We start from the raw sequence: 18,004 nt of genomic DNA, 5'->3' as shown, positions 1-18,004 counted from the left end.
CGGTAGGCAGCCCTTGATGGTCAAGCGCTAGAATGGTGGCAGGGACGTGAGGAGGCGGTTGTGGCACTATTGGCTCCTCCCTATGAGACAAGGCTATGTCCATCAACGTCACGACAAAGGACTTATGCACCCGGTGCATAGACCATAGACTAGAGCTAAACTGACTTGTACACCATGCCCTCCATAGAATATAAGGGGAGGCACGACCCCCTATAGAAGGGAGCGAACCCAACTTAGTTAGAGGAGACCAGATTCTTGCTCATTAAAAGGAAGAAGACAGATGGACTCTAGGATAGCACCGAGCAATCCTCTACCAATCTCTCTCGATCTCCACCATTGTAACCCGCTAATTAGGCATTCCTAACACAAATATCACTATACTGCTGGACGTAGGGCTCAGAAGTCCGAACTAGGATAAATTGAGTTGTTTCCCTTCCGTGTTTTGAGTGTCCGAGCCATCGGAGACCCACAAATCGACTTCCGATGAAGAAACAAGATGCTTGCCACGGTTACGAACCAAATGACACCTGTAGTGTCACCTGCCAAGCCTATATACAGCCAACGCATCTCCAATCACACTAACCTGGATACGCCTCCATGGCCGCTACCACATGGGCAATGCTAGGCATACAAAGACATTTTTATGATAGACATTTTTCATCACGAATCAAGCCACTTTTATGACCAATAGCTCGGGTTGGTCACAGCGCAACAAATGTGATGCTTCATTTTTTACAAACCGAATTTCGTTAGTAATTCGTCACAAAAAGGTTGTTTATGATGAATGGCGCTTCTACTGTGACGACAGTTGTTCACCATGTATGTTCACATCCCTACTAGTATCAATGTTGTAGTCTTCAACGAGATCTAAAACATTGTAGTCGAAACTTTTTTCCATTTAAAATCGTTTTGAAGCCAAAATATTATGTACAAGATTCATACATATTAATACAAAATACTATCATCATATCATGTGGTGTGGTGGCAGAAGAGAGTGAATGTAAGGCAATTGGTTCCAAGTTTGATTCCTTGTCGACAGTGTGGTAGCTCTTGAGCACACGACAATATTTTTTCTTATTTTTATGATTTTCAAAATTCTAAATACCATTTTTAGAGACGTTTGACTAAGTCTTGCAACTGAAAAATTGATTTTCAGCTACGGTTGACTTCACAAAATCGGCCCACAAATCAATTTTTAAGAACAGTAGAAAATACCTAATTTCTACGATAGGCGGCGTAATAAGGGTTTTGAAAACCGGCCGTAAAAATAGAAATCCTTTTGTGTCGTGGTGATAGAAGCTATAAAAGAGTAATTTAACTTTGATGCTTTCTAAATTTATATTTTTTATTTTTATATTCCATCGTTTCCAATGTACATATTTTAAAGTTTTTATACACAGCTGATCGATTTCAGATTTAAATTTTCTCTCCATGATACACTGGTTTTTTGTTATTGTTTTGAATTTTATTCTACAATTGTTTGTGACTCTTCCTGCTTACCACCATTTTAGGACGAGCGCACAGCACTAGTAATGGTAGCACAGCCTGTGACGTGATATATAGCCCTCGATTATGCTCAACAGGGAAGATACAAAGACTTGGAAGTTTTCTTTCTTTGCCCTACTAGGCACCTAGAGAACTAGCCCATATGGTATCTTTTTTTTTTGAAACGATCCAGGCAGATATTAAAAAGAAGAAAACACAGACTGGGCAAGCCCATGTGGTATCTTGAAGCGCATGCCGATCCAAATGTCCGTATTCACATTGACTCTGCGAGTCAATTCTCATATTTCAAAGAAAACAACAGACCGTTCTATATATTGAACTTTTATCCCTGAAGGAAGTCCTACGTGCTAGTGTACCTACTTTTCAAAAGCAGAGACTTCCTGTTGGATGTGAACCACATATAGCATTTAGTTATCAACATGGTAACTCAGATTCTTGGACAAGTCGTAGGGGATTGACGCATCAATTGCTTTTAAATATCAATTTGATAATGACATTTTACATATTAAGTTTCCTGAGTGATTACTCCTGATTTTTCACTTAAACCGCCGCATCAGTTATATCTTCTGATTGGCACAAATGTTTTAGGTTACAAAGACTGGCTGCTGCCTGTAATTCCTGCATAAATACTGCTCTCCTGGCTCAGGCTAATTGTGGCCATGAATATGCTAAAAAATGCAAAGCAGTACTGACTGTCTAGTGATGGCTGTTATAAGGTGTTTGGTGTTGATGAACGGGTGTCAATGTAGGGGTAGCAGTGGAGTCCGGCGGCGGTATTGAAGTCGGACGCAGTGTAGTGAAGGTGTGATCCAGTGGCGGCTGTAAAGGCGGTGGCGCTTTCCGTCGCTCACAGCGCTCCCTTGATCGGTTAAGGTTTGGAATGTAGGTGGGGAAAACGGCGGCTGCGGTGAACCTCGTACTCAGCGTCTCGGCCCCCACCTTCCTCTTTATAGCGTTGCGCGACGGGAGCCCACCAACCATGATTGGGTTGGGTGCCCTTGATCAGAGCGCAGATCAAAGACCCAAATTGGCCGTTGGGCCAACTTGGTGGAGATCAACCTAACATTCTCCCCCTTGATCTCACCTTATGACTTCAACTTAAAATACTTATCTCTTTTTCCTATTCCATCATAGATTAGCGCATAGAGCGTGCCTTGTCACAACAGTTAATACCATTGGATTAACAGCTACAACACACCTCTCTGTTTTGAAATAGATTCTCATCTAGGCCCTTATTGTCCAGGAATCGTAGGCTTTCCTGTACACCCATGCTGGCTAAGTGTTCTCTGAACACATTGGATGGTAAGCCTTTTGTAAGTGGATCTGCAAGCATTTTGTTTGTACTTATATGCTCGAGACTAATAGAATGATTCCAGACTTTGTCTTTTACAACATAAAACTTTATGTCAATGTGTTTGGCAGCACCACTTGACTTATTATTGTGAGCATAACATACTACTGGCTCATTGTCGCAATATAACTTGAGTGGCTTATGAATGTCATCGACCACTTTGAACCCGGGAATAAATTTCTTTAGCCAGTTCACCTGCCCCGTGGCCTCATAACATGCTACAAACTCGACATACATCGTGGATGATGCAGTGACAGTTTGCTTGGAGCTTTTCCACGATATAGCTCCCCCTATAAGAGTAAATACATAGCCTGATGTGGATTTTCTATCATCTACATATCCCGCAAAATCTAAATCTGAATACCCCTCTATATGGAGGGAATCAGATCTTCTATATGTTAGCATGAGACCTTTTGTGCCTTGCAAATAACGTAAAGCTTTCTTTACCATTCTCGAGTGTTCTATTTCTGGATTACTCTGATATCTGACAAGTATCCCGGTAACAAAAGCTAAGTCAGGGTGTGTACATACTTGAGCAAACTGTAAACTTCCTACAACTGAAGCATATGGAACCGCTTTCATTCGATCGATCTCAAATTGGTTCCTGGGACATTGAAATTCCTCAAAACTATTGCCCTTGACTATAGGAGCAGGTGAAGGCTTACACGCATGCATACTGTATTTCTTTAGGACCTTTTCTAAGTATGCCTTTTGCAATAATTGTAAAACTCCCTTTCTTCTATCTCGGTGAATCTCTATCCCTAAAACGAACGAAGCTTCACCGAGATCTTTCATATCAAAATTTGAGGACAAGAACTTCTTTGTCTCCAGTAGTAGATTAACATCACTACTAGCAAGAAAGATGTCATCCACATACAGGATTAGGAAAATGAATTTCCCATTCTTGAACTTTGTATAAATGCAATTATCCTCTATATTCTTTTTAAACCCAAACTTTCTTATCGTTCCATCAAACTTTAATACCGCTGTCTAGAGGCTTGTTTAAAGCCATAAATGGATTTCTTCAGGCTGCATCCCATACGTTCTTTTCCTTTCACAACAAAACCTTTTGGTTATGCCATATAAACATTTTCATCTAAATCCCCGTTAAGAAAAGCCATCTTTACATCCATCTGATGTAATTCTAAATCGTAGTGTGCCACTAACGCTATTATTATTCTAAAAAATTTTTTACACGAGACTGAAGAAAATGACTCATTATAATCTATTCTTTCTCTTTGCGTAAAACCTTTCACCACAAATCATGATTTAAATCTTTCCACATTCCCTTTGAAGTCATATTTAGTTTTGTAGACCCATTTACAACCTACTATGTTGGCTCCTTTAGGAATTCTTTCTAAGTCCCAAACATTGTTGGTGTTCATTGATCTCATTTCATCTTGCATGGCTTCAAGCCACTTTGATGAGTGAGCGCTCCTCGTGGCTCTTCAAATGAGGTGGGATCACCCTCCATTTGAAATTCTTCACATTCATAGACTTCGTAGTCATCAGGAATGGCTGGTTTTTTTGGCTCTTTAAGACCTTCTAGGGCCTCATTAGTTGGCGCTTGTTCCATATGGGGATGTTGTTACTCTTACTCATGTGCAACAACGGGTTCTATAGGATCCTGAAGGACGGGTTCTTCATGTTCATTTATTGTTGCCATGGGAGAACTAACAACAGGTGCTGTCACTATAGTGTCTTGTACTGTTGGTGCAGCAGCAATAGGTAGCGAGAAAAATGGCTCTTGAACCATCAGAGTGGGCACATATACCCGCTTCTCCTCAAAGTTAATTTCTCACGCTACCATGCTCCCCGTGACCATATCATCCTCCATGAACACAGCGTGTCTTGTTTCTACAAACTTCATATGTCTGTCAGGACAGTAGAAACAATAACCTTTGGACTTACCTGGATAGCCAATGAAATGGCAACTAACTGTCTTAGAGTCTAGCTTCCCAATGTTTGGGTTAAATACTTTACCTTCAGCTGGACAGCCCCACACACGTAAGTGGTTAAGTGAGGGTTCCCTTCCTGTCCACAACTCATATGGTGTTTTGGGCACCGACTTGCTTGGTACTCGATTGAAAATATGAATAGCGGTTTTTAACGCCTCCATACATAAACTTATCGATAAAGTGGAGTAACTTATCATACTTCTCACCAAATCCATTAAGGTATGGTTGCATCTTTCAGCTACTCCATTCTGCTGAGGCTCGCCCGGTGTAGAGTACTGGGCAACTATGCCATTTTTCTGTAAGAACTTTGCAAAATGTCTAGGAACTTGGCCATATGGGATATGTCGACCATAGTACACCCCCACGGTCGGATCTTATTATCTTAATCTTTAAATTGTATTGATTTTCTACTTCAGCCTTAAATATCTTAAATTTATCCAATGCTTCTGATCTTTTCTTAATTGGATAAATATAGCCATAATGAGAATAATCATCTGTGAATGTTATAAATTAATCATAATCATCCACACTTTTCATAGGAAAAGGACCATAGATATATGTGTGAATTATTTCTAAAATTCTTGCGCTTTGTTTGGTATCTTTCTTTATTTTCTTAACATACTTTCCTTTTATGCAATCAATGCATTGTTCTAAATCTAAAAATTCTAATGGTGGAAGAATTGATTTCTTAATCAATCGTTCTATTCTCCCCCTCGAAATATGGCCTAAACGACAGTGCCATAATTTCAATGATACATCATGAACTCTCTTCCGCTTATTTCTTGCATTCATAGACGAGGAGGCATTCTCATTCTCAGTGCTCACAACATTCACATTCTTAGAAAGAGATAACAAATAAAGCTTGTCTTGTCGGAAGGCAAGACCAACACACTTATGATTAAACACTATCTTACATTTTCCATTACCAAAATGGCAATCATATCCATCATCGCCTAAACATGAGACACTTATTAAGTTTTTACACAAAGAGGGTACATAAATGACATCTGTAAGCTTAAGTACAAAGCCATCATTTAATTCTAATGGGAGTTCTCCAATGGCTTCTACTTCATCTTTGACTCCATTTGCCACCTTAATGTGTCTTTCTCCTCTTTGCAGGGTCCTTCTCGTATGGAATCCCTATAATGAATATGCAACATAAATAGTTGCACCAAAATCAATCCACCAAGTAGATTTTGCATAACCTAAATACAAGGACTCATCTACGAATGTAATAATATCCTCACCTTTTCTTATCAGGTGCTTCAGGAAATCTGGACAATCCTTCTGATAGTGTCCAGTCTTCTTACACCATTTGCATGTGTCCTTGCCTACTTGAACATAGTTGGATTTTTTATGGTGATCTTTCTATGGTGCCTTTCCTTGTGACATAGAGAAGGAGCTATTGTCCCACTGAAGTTTCCCTTGTGGTTTATCTTTCTTGTTGTTAAAGTTCTTCCTTTTATATTCCTTCACATGGTTGGCTGAGTCACCATGTGAGCTCTTAAGCCTCTCCTCTTCTTGCACACACATTGCAATGAGCTTCTCAATGTCCCACTTATTTGGCTGTAAGTTATAGTTCACAACAAAAGTCTCATACTCTTTGGGCAAAGAAGCAAAAATCAAATGAATTAGGAACTCATCCTTGAGTCCCAAGTCCATTGACTTGAGCTTAGATGTCGTATTGCTCATCTTCAATATATGTTGTTTAGTCCCTCCACCAAAGTATTTCTCATTAACTAACTTCTTAATATGAGTGCTTGCATAAGCCTTTGAAGAGCCAGTAAACTAACTCTCCACCTTTTTGAGATACTTAGTGGTGGTGGTACATTCTGGGATTTATCCTCTTATTGGATCCTCAATGGAGCCTTTAATCACCATCAAACACTTGTGGTTTGAACTATCCCACTTCGCATGATCAAATCGTACTTCATTCTTACTTCTGCATGGTCACGTTGCCCAGTAGCGAAAGCTGCATCAGTCTCATTTGCTTCCCTCACTGGGTCCACTGGTTCAGTGGGACACGGAAAGATAAGTGCTAGATCATTGTCAGAGAGCGCAAGTGCTATCTCAAGCTTCTCTCGCCATATGTTATAGTTGCTCCCATTGAGAGGCAGAATGGATGAGATAAGCGTTATTGGGTTGTAGCCTAAAAACAACGTCAGAGAAAGTGAGAAATATTTAACATAATAATTGCATGCCTTAATTTAACGTTGGTCAAAATTAAAACATACAATGTGCTTCTACATTAACTCTATATCACCGTTGGGCAGAAATAGAACTTATGCATAAAACTCATAAATAAAAAATTTATAATATTGCTATCAACAACTTTGGTAAAAAAAGCAATATCATAAATACAACATTCTTCTATATTAATTCTATATCACCATTGGGCAGAAATGGAATTAATTCATGGAAAACAACTCATCAAAAACTTATAATATTGTTATCATCAACGTTGGTTAGAAAATAACAATACCTTAATTTAACTTAAATGAAAAATGAGTACTCCGCCAATTAAATTTTTTCAGTTGGTTCTAATTTAATTAGAGGATCATAAACATCATCTTTGCAGCAGAAACATGAAAATAATCTTAAAATAATTTTATTCAAAAGCATTTACAAGTACTTGTCTACTCTCTGAACAAATTTTCTTGTTAGTTCAAATTTGAGCAGAGATTTAATCATCAAAATTTAACATAATTCATCAAAATTGCTTCTAAAAATAATAAAACAAAAGGAAAAGGTCACTGTGCATCTGGCCCGAAGGCCCATAACGGCCCAAATCCAGCCGCACTCCCCGCACCCAGGCCGCAACCTGGGCCTGGGCCAGCAATTCTCAAACCCACCTGGGCCGAAAGCAGACCGACCGTCCCTGGCCGTCGATCTGAATCTGACAGCTGTCCGTCGATCTCGGCCGATTAAAATTAGGCTGTGGCCGCTCCCCCAAAAAGCCTAGCTCATTTGCCTCCTCCCCTTCACACTCAGCGCAGCGACGCAGCAGCGGCGGTGACTCGAGGCTGCTAGAGAAGAGAAGGCCGCCGCCGCCGTAGGCCCCCTCACCGGCGCGCGCGTTCACCCGAGGGTGAACGCGCCCCCATCAAGCGGGCTTGTAGTGGCGCCCTAAGCCGGGGCTCGCGCGCATGGCGACGAGCGCGGCTCGGTCGTGTTCCCACGTGCCGTCGAGGCAGCGGCGGGTCCTTCTTCCCGCGCGTGGCGTTGTCGACGGTGGTGAAGAAACCAGGTAGGTCCTCCCCTTCTCCATCCGTTCCCCTTCTAGGGTTAGGGTTAGGGTTAGGGTTAGTACGATTCGACTCGATTCGTTTCTTTCGATTCATCTCTTTTCTAATTGCTCTTGGATTTCTACCCCAAAATCTAGATCTGCATGCTAGGGTAGGCGACTAATACCATTGTTATAACTAGCGGATCGACTAGGTGTAGATCAGTGGGTGTATTCACTTGCATTTGGGATAAACAAACCTAGAATAAGAACTAGAGATAGAGAGAGAGAGAGAGGAAAAGAAGTGGCTGGCCATTAGTGGGCTTGGCGGAGGAGCTGTCCATGGCATCGGTGTTCGGTGTTGATGAACGGGTGTCGGTGTAGGGGTAGCAGTGGAGTCCGGCGGCGGTGTCGAAGTTGGACGCAGTGTAGTGAAGGTGCGATGCGGTGGCGGTGGCGAAAGCGGTGGCGCTTCCCGTCGCTCACAACGCTCTCTTGATCGGTTAGGATTTGGAAGGTAGGTGGGGAAAACGGCGGCTACGGTGAACCTCGTACTCAGTGCCCCGGCCCCCACCTTTCTCTTTATAGCGCTGCGCGACGGGGGCCCATCAACCATGATTGGGTTGGGCGCCCCCGATCAAGGCGCGGATCAAAGGTCCAAATCGACCGTTGGGCCAACTTGGTGGAGATCAACCTAACAATGGCTTCACACAAGTTCACATATATGGGATGTTGACCAGTTGCTTGGATGACTCATCACCCATGCGATGCATACAGTGCACGCCTAGCAAATGAATTAGACGCATCAAATTTGCAAAGCATATACTTCATCATCCACTAAGCTTTTTTTTTCATGATTTTCACATTTTAGGAATACTTCGTCATTGAATCGTACTCGTGACGACAGAGAAATGTTGAATAATATTCCCGCTAACTTATCTGCATTTGAATGCATGGACATACTTACAGAATGATTCATACGTACGTATGTATAGTCACATTTTTAATTTCCAAATTAGTATTTCTAGAGAATCTGTTAGATTTTTAAATGCGTGTCTTCCTAAGGTGTGGCATCATTATATATGAACACATGAAATTTGTTAAGAATATACACACACCATTTCTCATGGACACACACACAAAACATTGCAATCAGAACCTTATTCCTAAGGTGTGTATATCATTATATATGAACACATGAAGTTTGTTAAGCATATATACACACCATTTCTCATGGACACACAAAACAAAAACATTGCAATCACAACCTTACTCGGTCACGGAGAAAGTTCAGCAAAGAAAAATACTAATATGTGGTGTTCATTTGGTGCCAGAAGTGACTAGACCGACTTACTTACTTGACTTCTTTGCTCACGTAGGCCAGGTCGTAACTGCCGGAAGAACCATTCTGGGTTCTGAAAATTTCCTTGAAACTTTTGCGGTAGGACACATCATTTTCTGTAAATTAATTGACGGGTAGGATGCCATGGCTTGTTTGCTGCGCTTTGTCCTTGTGTGTGCTGCGTTTCCGCTCGTTGAACGAATCATTTGACAATATAAGGTCTATATTTGTCGTCACTTTCAGGAACAGGCCACGTATTGAAAAAGCTCGGCATCCAATCTATCTAATAGTATTACCTGCAAAGAGAATTGCACGTCTAGATAGGACAGGTCACACGAGAGCCGCGCGCGCTGGCCGTTAAGCTGTAGAAAGCAATGCAATCGTCAGAGCTCTGGCCCGAAAGTTTATGGCCCTGGTTGGCTGCAGAGGCAGGGATCACGTGCTATCTAACCCATAAAGATTATGGCCCTGTTTGGTGTAGCTCTACTTCATTAGTTATTAAATCGTTTTTATGCTTTAGCTCTATAAGCAGCTCTAGTGGTAGAGCTAAAGCTGTTTTCATGAATCTTTGACATAACAACCTCTTATGATAGAAAAAATGAAAAGAACATCATAATGGCCTTATCTTTTTCCTCCTCTCTATTTTTTCTTCTTTATCCACTCAGTCCTTCAATTCACGATCTTCTTCGCCAATCTTCTTCTTCCACGGCGGTTTGTGCGAGCCCAGCGGCCACACCCTCACTGCCCCTGCGCCCATGACCGGCGGCGCGTGCAAGCGCCTTGGTGGTCATGCCCACACCCTAGCCCTTTGGCCATGCCCGTCATGCCTTTGTCCCTACCGGAAGCAACAAATCTATAACACCAACGCATTCTAGGGCCCATGGTGCGAGATGGAGCTAGGAGAAGCTAGCCTTTTTAGCTTCATCTATCCACCATCCCTTTGGAGGGCACATTTTTAGGGGTTCTTTGGGTGGATGTGTTTCATTTTACCCTGCTTAGCACAAAATAGCTCCAAACCATTCTTGGAGCTGTTGGTGGAGCTGTGCCAAACGGGCCTATATATAACTATTTTTTTTAGATTATGTGTACCTTCTGCCTATTTGGATTACAACTAAATTATTATGATCTAAATTATACGTAGGAATATTATAATCTAAATTATGAACTATAATAATAATGATATTTGGACTGCTGAATTATTGTGGTGGATTATTCTTAATTCAAGTAAAAAATACTCATAATCACAAAATATCAGGTCTGAAGTGGAATATAGGATTATTGTAACGTAGTATTTTGATTATAATAATTCACCTCATAATCTAGTCTGTTTGGATCATAATTTAATTATTTTAGTTGACTGGATCCAGACAGTCCCAAATGATGCTTGTTGGAAGGAAAAAAACTTTGATTAACTAATGATCTTTATTAGGGCAACACTAGCTTTGCACACCTAAAAAGACTATAAAGTCATCATCTACTCAGTGATACCAAATCTTAATCCTTGCTTACGTGTTCGTATACGATACGAATCACACTCCACTCAGCGCTCACACGTCCACATCCTACCTAGTTCCGATACGAAGACTAGATCCATGTGTCTACGTTCAATAGGAAGTCCTTAGAAAACGTGCATCTGCATCCGATCACTAAGGTTCAATTAAAAAAATTATGACCCTATTGCAACGCACGGGCTTATATCTAGCTTATATAAAAGGATCTCTCTCTGTGTGTGTGTGGTGTGTGTGGGTGGGGGGGGGGGGGGGGGGTTTAAAAACTATATGATGCTTGGTAGACAAGGATTCCGTTATTTAATTTTCATCGATCAATAATTTCAAAGCAATGTGCTGGTTGGATGTATCATCAGTTGAAATCCAACACCACTTATCTGACGGTTATAAAAAAAACACCTTTTATCTGACACAAATCTTGTTCAACAGAACGTGCACGTAGGCTCCGTTTGCTTCGCTGAAAAAAGCCGAAACACTGTTCCGACTGATTTAGTGTGAGAGAAAAATACTATTTCGGCTGAAAAATAACGTGAAAAATACGGATTATAAGACAAGCGAACAGAGCTATGACATTCGCATGCATGCATGTAGCCAAGTAGCCGGAAGTTCACGTACGGCAACCACAGATAGCATCTCCCAAAACACTAGATTACTTCCAGTTTGTTGAACGTAACCATGATCGCGTATATATATATGGCTAGAAGGATGGAATACAATACAGTTGAGATCCAACACGGCATATCGATCTGAAAATCGTGGTGACATACAGATTGAATTAATCTTGGTCGACAGACGGTACGCATGCTAATACGCATGCATGCATGTAGCCGCCAATACAAGTGGTATTATATTAGCCAAAAGTCCGGGTACGGGGCCCAAAGATACTAGGAGTATCTCCCAAAACACTAGGAGCCTGTTCATTTCGGCTTATTCACTCGTATCTGATTTATAATCTACGATTTAAATAGTGTTTTTCTCTTACACTAAATCAGTCAGTCGTACTTCCAGCCATGGCTTATAAGCCAATTGAGCCCAAACGAATAGATTAGTATACTCCTTTTACAGTTTGTTGAACCCTGATCACGCGTGGTAGTCTATATATATGAAACGTCAGATCAGAGCTGTATTGACAACGATGGATGTATAGAGGATCACAGGAACGACGACCCTTCTCCATTTTGGATCACTCGGTCAGTCCACCCCCCATCGTAGACACGCCACGTACGTCGCCTAAGGCAGCTAGTGCCGTCATTGGCAGGGCAGCCGCGACTTCCGCGTACCCGTTTTAGAGGTGTTTTGGTCGTTAGTCGTTCCTAAAATTTACGTCACATTGAATGTTTAAATACTAATTAAGAGCATTAAATATAGATTAATTATAAAATCAATTACATAGATGGAATCTAATTTGTGAGACGATTTTTTAAGTCTAATTAATCTATCATTAGCACATGTTTACTGTAGCATCACGTTGTCAAATCATAGAGTAATTAGGCTTAAAAGATTCGTCTCGTAAATTAGTCACAAGTTATGTAATTAGTTTCGTAATTAGTTTATATTTAATACTCCATACATGTGTCCAAATATTCGATGTGACAGGAATTTTAGACGGCTGTAGAAGCCAAACACCCCTTGATCGATCAGCGTGGATCGAGTCAAGGTTGACGACCACTGCAGGCTCAGCAGACAGACTAATTAAGTAACCTCTCATGGAAACGGAACCAGCTAGGACAGGACGAAGATTAGTAGTACGTAGACGTACTAGCAAGATATATTACACAGCCCTCCTAGTTACCAAGGCTGTTAAGGCACGTAACTACTAGTACGAGTAGCAGCAATTATATATGTAAGTCGTAAGTGGTTAAAAAGACTTTTTTTCTGGAGTTATTAACAGTTCCCAGGCTGCGACGACGCTGAAAACTGGGAGCAGGAGCTCCATGCTAGACGATGGCTAGATAGGTCGGTTGGCTTGGATGGTTATAATTATAAAAGGCACCTCATAGCTAGTGACATGAGCAGCTGGGAAGAAGCAAACAGCCAAAGGCTGTACACGCACTGCTGCACAGCCGCAGCGTGAGGTGGTGATCGATCGAGCCGGCTGCCGCCGGCCGGCCTATAATTTCGAGGGAGGAGGAGGAGGAGGCTCTTCTTTCGCAGCAGAGGAAGCTAAGACGACGCCGGCGGCCGAGAAGAAGATGGCACATCAGCATGCTACGGCTGCCGCCGGCCGGGGTGGTGGTAGCATGGAGATCGTCCCCTACAGCTACAGCAGCGGCCGCGACCTGGAGCTGGAGCTGCCGCCGTTTGACGTGAAGCGCCAGGACTCGCTCTACCGCGACGCCACCATGCCAGCGCACGCCGGCCACCACGGACAGGTACCCGCATGCTGGTCGCTGGATGGCATGGCAAACCAGCTCGCTACGCTGCTCACTGCTTCTCCACAATTTAGTATACTCGTACTTGGTCCTGGGATTAATAAGAGCAACTTGTTTTGCCAACGCACGTATATAATCTGATGATTGAATGTACATGCATGCATGGGTACCCTACACCGTACACAGGAGAGCTGGGTTCGGACGCTACGGCTGTCGTTCCAGTGCGTGGGCATCCTCTACGCCGACCTCGGCACGTCGCCGCTCTACGTCTACGCCAACACCTTCAAGTATGGCGTCAAGCATGAGGACGACGTCCTCGGCGTGCTGTCCATCATCATCTACAGCTTCATCCTCTTCACCATGATCAAGATCGTCTTCATCGCGCTCTACGCCAACGATGACGGTGACGGTACGTACGCGCAAGTGCATATGCAAACGGCCTTTGACACTAGATCCACCAGCAGCTTTGATTTGATCAAGTCATCGCTCGATCGAGCCTGCATTAGTTGCAGTATCACCATCAATCTAGACGTGTTCAATAGGTATCTAGCTGCAGAGGAGAAAAACTTGCATAGCTTGTGGTGGTAATAACTACTGCCGACATTGACACGTTTGATTCTGTGTCGATCCGTCAGGTGGCACGTTTGCGCTCTACTCGCTGATCTCGCGGTACGCCAAGGTGTGCCTCATCCCAAACCAGCAGGCAGAAGATGAACTCGTGTCAAGGTACAAGCACCGTGGCAAGCCGTCGGCGACGCTTCGTAGAGCCCAGTGGATGAAGAACCTGCTGGAGACGAGCAAGGCAGCAAAGATCTCACTCTTCTTCCTCACCATCCTTGCCACGGCGCTGGCCATCAGCGACTCCATGCTAACCCCTCCGATATCAGGTACGTACGTACGTACCATATAGCTCATACATAAATAGATAGATGCATGCATGATCACTCTGTGTTCATGTGAAATATTGTTCGCCTGGCGTTTGGATGGCCTGACATGATCACTCTTTGCATGTTTTAATGGTTCAGTACTTGCGGCTGTCAACGGACTCAAGTTGAGAGCACCTCATCTGACTACAGGTATAGTAATGCTGAAAGCCACGTATTATGTACGTATAATTGTAGAATGCATATATTTTGCTCGCATATATAATATAGTCTAGTGATGTTAGTATTATATGGAGTATTTGGAAGAGATGCAAAGGAAAATCAGAAGACAAGACTTTGTGTCATTAATTGCGGCAAATATTAGTCACCCCTTTCTAAATACAGATATATACTCTGTAGCGGGGTCCATTATGCACTTTGGATAATTTTGGGTGTCAACACTGTCTCCAATTTCCCAAGGAAAACTCACAGATAGTACGTGCACCGCAAGATACTAACTACTTAACTTGAAAGTCGACTAATTGAATAGGTCAATCAAACTAGTCCACATGATAACGTGTTCTATTTTTCCTTAAGAAAAATTATTATAGTATATTCAGAAAATTAAGGCCAAAAATATCCAGCATCTTGCAGAGTTATTAATTAATTAATGTTTGACACATATGGTTACTTGTACAAACACAGATGCAATGGTATGGATCACAGTGGCCATTTTGGTGGTTTTCTTTTCGGTCCAGCGCTTTGGGACCGACAAAATTGGTTACACATTTGCACCGGTGGTTTTTGTGTGGCTCCTCCTCATCTCCGGCATCGGGATCTATAACACGGTCAAGTACGACATTAGCACATTGAAGGCTTTCAACGCCAAATATATCATTGACTATTTCCGAAGGAACAAAAAGAAAGGATGGGTCTCATTGGGTGAAATTCTTCTTTGTTTCACAGGTATGTGCATTTATGATGTCTTGTTGTAGTTTTGTTCATGCTAGCTACATTTGTTTATAAAGGTTTGCTGTGCTTCTTTGACAGGCACTGAAGCTCTTTTTGCGGATATGGGATACTTCAGCATCAGATCTATACAGGTACACATGATTATTTAGATACTGTAAATAAAAAAGTAGAAACAGCTGTTCTGATCATTTCTTAAAGTAAAAAGAATAAAAATGACCTTGTGTGATGCTCCTGGGGACGGGATTATATATATTTCTTTGCATGCAGTGTACATTAATTCTCTTACTATATCACTACTCTGAAAATTAATGGATCAGTACTTAAACTTATGCAAGTTCTACCATATCCATTTAAGGAACCTTATTTTTGTCTTCCAGCTAAGCTTCACCTTCGGCTTATTGCCTTCAGTGTTGCTCACATATATTGGGCAAGCGGCGTACCTGAGGAAACACATGGACAGGCCTGATATCATACCTAACGTTTTCTTCGAATCGATTCCAAGTATGTGACTACAAATAGTAGCTTCTGCTATTAATTTCTTGATTATTCAGTCAACCATAAAAGGAGTATGTAATGGATATTGTCTTGTGTGATGCAGCATCTTTGTTTTGGCCAACTTTTGTCCTAGCTCTCATCACATCAGTCATTGGAAGCCAGGCTATGGTCTCGTGTGCCTTTGCAACCATGTCGCATTTACAGGCACTCAACTGTTTCCCAAGGGTTAAGATACTGCATACATCAAGGCGTTATTCAGGCCAGCTGTACAGCCCTGAAGTGAATATCTTCCTCTGCATTGCAGCTTGTGTTGTAACCATAAGCTTCAGGACAACTGGTTTCATAGCCAAAGCACATGGTAACAAGTCTAAACTTTTTTTTTGAAGCAAAAGTTTAAATATTTTCTGCACACAGAATGCATGGCTTCATTTTATACACATACACATCACTTACTATATATGTTTCTACCTGTACAAACAGAAATTTGTGTGGTCCTTGTGATGCTTATCACAACTCTCTTGATGACAATAGTGATGCTCCTCGTGTGGAAGGTAAACATCTGGTGGATAGCCATATTCTTCGTTGTCTTCATGTCTACAGAGTCCATCTACACAGCTGCAGTCCTGTATAAGTTCACCCATGGACCGTATGTGCCAGTGGCCATGTCGGCTGTTCTCATGTTCATCATGATCGTGTGGCACTACGTGCATGTCAAGCGGTACAAGTACGAGCTTGAGCACACTGTGTCACGAGACGAGGCAAAAGATCTGCTCGAGCGCCGGGACCTAAAGAGAGTTCCAGGCCTAGGGCTTTTCTACACCGAACTGGTGCAAGGCATACCGCCTATTTTCCCTCACCTCATTGAGAAGATCCCTACCATCCACTCGGTGATTGTCTTCATCACGGTGAAGAATTTGCCAGTACCCCATGTCGATGTCATGGAGCGCTTCCTCTTCCGCCAAGTGGAGCCCAAAGAGTTCATGGTGTTCCGTTGTGTGGCAAGATATGGGTACCGTGACGCACTCGAAACGGCCGGTGATTTTGTTAAAATTCTAGTTGAGTACCTCCAGTACTATGTCAGGGACTTAAACCTCTATGGAGTTGGTGGTGATGAACCATTGAAGATTGTCTTCCATAGTGCTCGGGTGGACAGCTTTTCTTGGGAGAGGAAGCCCTCAGGACATGCCATCTATGCTGAGGAGATGCTTACACCGGCCCAATCCTTCTCGGAGCTCACAATGCATCCAGTCTCCATGAGCAGTAGATTGGCACATTTCCAGGTGATAAATTCATACAGCATGGGTTTTGTTTTTCTAGAAATTAACAACGTTATTCAAAATTTCATTTTCTCATTTCTTTGTGTGCTAATCATATATACTCTTTTCTGATAACAGACAGGGAAAATGAACCTGGAGGAGATGTTGAAGATCGAGGAGGATCAAAAGATAATCCAACGCGAGGTGGACAATGGTGTTGTTTATATAATTGGGGAGAGTGAAGTAGTAGCCAAGCCTCATTCAAACTTGTTAAAGAAGATTATTGTGAACTACGTCTATAGCTTCCTAAGGAAAAACTCAAGAAATGGAGAGAAGATGCTATACATTCCAAGAGGCCAACTACTCAAGGTTGGAATAACATATGAGATCTAGGTCGCACATGGAGAGTATATATATATTTGACTGGAACGATTTTTTTTCCTTTCATGTGTGGATATTCAATTGTAATATAAGAGCTCGCAACGCGCCTGTACGAATATATTTCAACATGACAATCTTCCAAAGACATAATGTGAGCTAACTACTATATTATCCCAATCGACTCATGTTTTTACTCATGCGAACACAAGGTTGATATGTGCCCTCGTGTATCGAGTTGTGATGAGTGATTGTCAAGAGACGATCGACTTTGGTTGAGTTTGAGACTAGCGTGAGTGTGGGGGCAACATGTCTATTAGCTGTGTTGGTGTGCAAGAGTGGAGCACAGAGACGGTCGATGGACATGAAGAAGGTCAAGTAGAGACGTGTCATGCCAATGGACTATGAGTGGTGAAGGATGGACGTGAGGCTTAGACCGAGGGACCAAGATGGTCAGAAGACTGACCATGGGTGGCTGACACTTGGGGGCATCAACAAGCAAGAGTACATGTGGAGGAGTAGACCTTGTTGACCAAGTCAAGCGGAGGCGCTGGAGGACTTGGTGATCGAGTGCTCAAGGACGACGGCGACACATGTTTAGATCGTGGAGGAGGCAAAGCAGATATGCTTCTCTAGGGGGTTTGGTGGGTTGGGCCTCCAAACTCGGTTGGAGTTCTGGATGGACTTGGAGGCGGCATGTGGCGTCATCACGAAGTTTGCGTCGAGGTGAAGCAAAGTCGTGAAGAGCTCGTAGTCGTCAGATGCACAGATCTCAAGTTG

The 18,004-nt window shown here is 42.4% G+C and overlaps 1 protein-coding gene across 1 annotated transcript; it reads left to right on the top strand.

Moving 5' to 3' along the window:
• Positions 1-12,730: 12,730 nt before the first annotated feature.
• Positions 12,731-17,412, top strand: LOC136538684 (probable potassium transporter 16). The gene is made up of 10 exons (XM_066530645.1): positions 12,731-13,260; positions 13,447-13,669; positions 13,896-14,147; positions 14,286-14,336; positions 14,829-15,089; positions 15,174-15,226; positions 15,473-15,596; positions 15,694-15,948; positions 16,071-16,870; positions 16,985-17,412. The coding sequence occupies exons 1-10, from the start codon at positions 13,081-13,083 to the stop codon at positions 17,237-17,239; spliced, it is 2,454 nt and encodes an 817-aa protein (XP_066386742.1). The 5' UTR covers positions 12,731-13,080; the 3' UTR covers positions 17,240-17,412.
• Positions 17,413-18,004: the final 592 nt, after the last annotated feature.

The sequence above is a fragment of the Miscanthus floridulus genome, chromosome 2 (assembly GCF_019320115.1).
Source record: "Miscanthus floridulus cultivar M001 chromosome 2, ASM1932011v1, whole genome shotgun sequence".
NCBI classification, from domain to species: Eukaryota; Viridiplantae; Streptophyta; class Magnoliopsida; order Poales; family Poaceae; genus Miscanthus; species Miscanthus floridulus.
The sequence above is the reverse complement of the archived record's forward strand: the minus strand, read 5'-3'. Positions and strand labels throughout refer to the sequence as shown.